This window comes from Phaseolus vulgaris, chromosome 5 (assembly GCF_000499845.2).
Source record: "Phaseolus vulgaris cultivar G19833 chromosome 5, P. vulgaris v2.0, whole genome shotgun sequence".
Lineage (NCBI taxonomy): Eukaryota > Viridiplantae > Streptophyta > Magnoliopsida > Fabales > Fabaceae > Phaseolus > Phaseolus vulgaris.
In genome coordinates this window covers 29,902,731-29,908,119 of record NC_023755.2, presented here as the reverse complement: position 1 = coordinate 29,908,119, position 5,389 = coordinate 29,902,731, and the positions used below count along the sequence as shown (strand labels likewise).

General features: G+C 33.0%; 1 protein-coding gene across 1 annotated transcript; it reads left to right on the top strand.

Annotated features, from left to right (window-relative positions):
- The first annotated feature begins 1,730 nt into the window (after window positions 1-1,730).
- On the top strand, window positions 1,731-5,179 carry LOC137835399 (inactive TPR repeat-containing thioredoxin TTL3-like). Its single transcript, XM_068643883.1, has 7 exons — window positions 1,731-2,688; window positions 2,781-2,976; window positions 3,385-3,569; window positions 3,650-3,983; window positions 4,092-4,293; window positions 4,372-4,478; window positions 4,558-5,179. Exons 1-7 carry the CDS (start codon window positions 2,090-2,092, stop codon window positions 4,711-4,713), a joined length of 1,779 nt encoding a protein of 592 aa, XP_068499984.1. The 5' UTR covers window positions 1,731-2,089; the 3' UTR covers window positions 4,714-5,179.
- The last annotated feature ends 210 nt before the right edge of the window (window positions 5,180-5,389 follow it).

Below are 5,389 nucleotides of genomic sequence, written 5' to 3'. Positions count from 1 at the left end.
TCATTAATGATTTCAATGTCTCTCTTTCATTTGGAGATAATTTTAAAAAATACAAATAAATGTATTTTACAAAATGGATGAATATAGTTGTATTTTAAATCTAAATTTTGTATAAAAAATTATATTTTACCATATACATAAATTAAATTAATCAGCACAGGCATAACTTTTATTAAATATTAAATTGTTAATGATTTTATATAAAAAAATAAAATATATTGATTTCATTTTTAAATTATAATTTATATAATTAAGATTATTTATATAAACTATTATTAAAATTTAATAAAAATAAGAAAATAATTTATATTTTAAATCATATACTTTACTTTGATTTTGATTTATATAAATAATGTATTAAATACTTTTAGATTAATATTAAACTATATATATGATTTTGAAAAAGAAATAAAAACTAATTAAAAGATATTAAATAATGTTATATTTAGTAGAAGATATGGATATAATTTAATGTTTTCCTTTCTTATATATAATTTAAATTAAACAAATTATTGTCAAAGTTGAATTTCAAACTATTTTTTTTTAAAACTTTTGTAGTCGTTAGTAACTTTTTAAATCTTTTTTATTCCTTAAAGTTACATTATTAAACAGAATCATTTAATTTGATTTTTCTAAGTCATGATTTTAGTGACCTCTATTATAATTTTTTTAAAAAAATAATTTTATTTTAAGTTTTAGTATTGTTTTTAAAAATAATTTCTTTGTTAAAAAATAAAAAATACTTAAAAAATTAGAAAATAAATAGACGGGAGTCTCCTTTTTCAAATTATATGTTCTAATTACAAATATAAGAGAATATAATCAAAGAAACATTCACATAATAAATTGAAGTTATGTACCAAAACTTATGGTTGAAATAATAATTTAAATGTGTTTCCAGGGACTTATAGTCAAGTTTATAAATAAAGGAATAATATAAGTTATACAAACTAATTTAAAAAATAAAGTCTTTTTACATGTTTTTTAAAATTTTTTTAACTAGTACATAAATTAATTTTAATTTATAAAAGATAATTTTTTTTTCTATAGAGATTTATGAAAATATTCATTTAAATATATCTATGTATAATAAAAATTCGTAAGACATTAAATTTAAAGGTGAAGTCTCCTAAGATAATATATATATATATATATATAGACATAACTAATTTTAAGTTTTTGTACGATTAAACTTTGAGTTATTATAAATATTATATTTTTAAGTAATTATATATTCTTTTTAAATAATTAATATTTTTTATAAAAATGAATATTGTTACTAACATGATTATTTATATATTTTTTTTTCAAAATTAAACAACTGCATCTGAGTGTTAACTTTTTAATGGTGAAATTAAATTTGTAAAATTAGAACCAAATATAAGGAAAAAAAGTATCCCATTACTATCTTTATCAATACTTTCCTATACAACAAAAACACTCTAGGAGTAAAATTCAATTGAAACTTTATGTTTCTCTTTTTTATGTTCCTTTTAGTTTTTCTTACTTATTTTGAAAATGTTACAACAATTTTCTTTAATGTGTTTTGAAAATTATCACAATATACTTTTCAATAAAAAATAATTTTGATAGTAAAAAAATGTAATTTGAGGAGATTTTAAGAGTGTTTAGTGTAATCTATTATAAACAATATTTATTGTAATACTTTGACTTAACCTTTTGCTGTAATTTATAAAAGAATAAAGTTATAAAGTGATGATAAAAATAATAAATATTTCAGGGTAAATAAAGGAGCACTTTGCATGGATGAAATGATGATGTTGAAGGAAAAGGGTGAGAGAATCTAGAGAGTAGAGAGAGAAAGTTAAATAGTGACAAAGAAGGAAAGTTGATTCTAAATGGAGAAAAACTGGAAGCTCCTACACTTTACCATTTACAGTATCCCTCTCAAAAACTCTTCTCTCCACTCCAAACCAAACCAAAGCAAACACACAATACATATTCCATCCCATTCCTGTAACCTAACAACAACCATTCTCTTCAAGCTTTTTTTTCAATCTCATATATAACAAAAAACAACCTTAAAAAACAAAGAAGAAAAACACACAAACATAGAAGCACAACAACAATGTCCAACACTCTGCACCAACACCAACAAAATCCCACTCTCGAATCAAAACGTCTTGATCCGGGTTCTCAGGTTTCCCGTCCCGGCCACCGGAGATCGGTATCAGCCGGAGCTCCGTTAATCTACTCTGGCTGCTCCTCTCTGATTCCGACCGGGAACATTTGTCCTTCAGGAAAGATCCTCAAACCGCTTCTGCCCTCCCGGGGACCCAACCGGACAGACGTGCTTGGCTCCGGCACAGTGAACTATGGTCGTGGAAGCATAATGCGTGGTGGCTCCGGCACCTATCCCGTGCCCGTGGCTGTGCCCGCAGCCGCGTCCCCGCTCACAGTGAAGCGGGCGCTCGGCGGGTCCGATCCCGAGGAGGTGAAGAGGGTAGGGAACGAGCTGTACAGAAGCGGGAACTTTGCGGAGGCTTTGGCATTGTACGATCGCGCCGTGGCCATCTCGCCTGGGAACGCGGCGTGCCGGAGCAACCGCGCTGCGGCGCTCACGGCGCTGGGGAGGCTTGGCGAGGCCGCCAGAGAGTGCCACGAGGCTGTGAAATTGGACCCTGCTTATGCTAGAGCTCACAAGAGGCTTGCCTCTCTTTATGTAAGGTAATGAATGCAATGAAATTTTGGATTTGGATTTGAGTTTGTGTTTGGGTTTGGTTTTGTTGAGATTGGAATTGGAATTGGAATTGGTTTAGGTTTGGGCAGGTTGAGAATTCGCGGCGCCATTTATGTCTGGCAGGGATTCAAGAGGATCAGTCCGAGGAGCAGAAGCTGTTGTTGTTGGAGAAGCATGTGAATCGATGCGCAGATTCCCGGAAATTTGGTGATTGGAAGAGGGTGCTTAGGGAATCAGAGGCTGCCATTGCCGTTGGAGCAGATTTTTCCCCGCAGGTAGCCTCAAGTTTTTATTTTACCATGGTTTATTATGTTGGAGAAGTCTTATAAAATTAATGGCGTGTCTTCGCTTAATAGCTTAAAGTTTTATAATAGTGAAGTTGTGATTGGTTTCTGATTTCAAAAACTGTTTCTAGTTTTCAAAATAGGTTTAGAAGTTATTTTAGATTTTGGATGAGAGATTGATCAGCAAGAGCTGTAAAGTTATTCTAGACGACAGTCTTCAAAATCGAAAAGTGAGTATAGAGTCAAACCGGCTCTTGGTTTGTGGTATGGTATTTGAGTATCTACGATCAAGTATAAAATCATTCTTGTGTCTTTACTTGATAGCTTTAAGCTCTTAGGATAGTTGGTTTATGACAATTTGTATTGGATTGGACTAACTTGTTGGACTTTTGCTTTCAGATTTTCGCTTGCAAGGCAGAAGCTTATTTAAAACTGCATCAACTTGAGGATGCTGAATCCAGTCTCTTGAACATTCCGAAGTTTGAAGGCTTTCCTGCAGCATGTTCTCAAACCAAGTTCTTTGGTATGGTTGGTGAAGCCTATGTTCCTTTTGTGTCTGCTCAGGTTGAGATGGCCTTGGGGAGGTAAACACTGAACACCTTAGAGTTGAAATCCTAAGCTAAATAAAACTTTTGAGTGAGGAATGAATGATGGATTGTTGCAGGTTTGAGAATGCTGTTGTGGCAGCTGAAAAGGCTAGCACGTTGGATTACAATAATGTTGAAGTTGGTCGGATTGTAAATGTTGTGAAAATGGTGGCAAGAGCTCGTTCAAGGGGCAATGATCTTTTCAGCTCTGGCAAGTTTTCTGAAGCTTGTTCTGCTTATGGTGAGGGCCTCAAGTATGACAACTCCAACTATGTTCTATATTGCAATAGGGCAATTTGTTGGTCTAAACGTGGACTGTGGGAACAATCGGTTCAAGACTGCAACCAAGCTCTTAACATTCAACCAAATTACACCAAGGCTCTTTTCCGTAGGGCTGCATCAAATTCAAAGGTGAATCCACTAGTACTGTGCATGTTGGGTGTGTGTGTGTGTTCATTGATGTTTTGTTCTCTGAAGTTGATTCATTGTCGTTTTTAAAGATGCATGATCATGTTGCAGCTTGAAAGATGGGCAGATGTTATTAAAGATTATGAAGCCTTAAACCGCGAGCTCCCTAATGACAAAGAAGTTGCTGAGTCTCTTCGTCGGGCTCAGTTAGCATTAGAAAAATCTCGGCTAGTGATATATGGTACCAAGTTTGGAATTGAAGTTGAAGAAATCTCAGCATTAGACAAATTTAAAGCTGCAATTGCTTCTGCTGGTAACTATACAAATATTTTGACTCTGCAATTTTCTTGCTTCATTGGTAACTTTTTAACAAAAATCTGAATTTTTTCAGCTGTTTTGGTAGTTTATTTCAAAGAGGCATCAAACGAACTATGTGAGGAAATATCTCCATTTATAAACACCTTGTGTGTTAGATATCCATCTGTTAAATTTATTAAGGTACACAAGTAAGTGTTTTCTTTGTACTTCCTAAAATAATTGCCATATTTGTCTAATTTTCTTTCAAATTTAATTGAAGGTGGACGCTGAGGAGTGTATTGCAATAGCAAAAAGTGAGATCATAAGAAGTGTTCCAACTTTTAAAATTTATAAAAATGGTGAAAAGGTGAAGGAGATGATCCAGCCAACACATCAGTTATTAGAGGACTGGATAAGAAGAAGCAGAAGTCTGTAGATTTTAGAAGAATTCATACTTATTATTTGCAACCAAAAACCACAGCAATATTGAAGAAGGTGCTCCAAGAATGCACCAAGCCCTGTTTAGTTCAAATTAGGAATTCCAGCTTTCCCTGTGATATACACCCACATGGATACCAATTTTTCAGGAAGGAAAACCACAGATAGATTTTAGATAGCATTTTGAAATCATATATGTATATCTTTACCCGGAAAGTGCTGTGCCTCTTCCCTCCATGTCCTTCATTTTTATTGCACCAGGTTAAGTGAAATGTTCTAATCTCACACAAAACATATTATTGTTTTAGATTTAGATCACCTCAAACAGGGAAAAGAAACCGACAATGGCGATTTTCCCGAGGACAAATTTGATGCTGTTTCCAAATCATGCTTGTACGTGAGAAACAGTTGGTCTGCAAAACATGAAACAGATGGGTTTAGTCCTAAACTCATTAGTTGCCTTATTTAGTTCTTCAATGTTTTATTACGCCAACATATTTTGCAATTTTTTGATACTGCACCCTGATCTTTGGTTTTTTAATGTTTATACAACCTTTTTTCTTTTTAAGACTGTGCAATGCAATTCTTAGGAGTCAAAGTGTCGGAGTAGGAGTGGAAAAAGATCACTAGAAATTCGATGAAACTTTAAGGATTGTTGTCATAATTTACTCCTG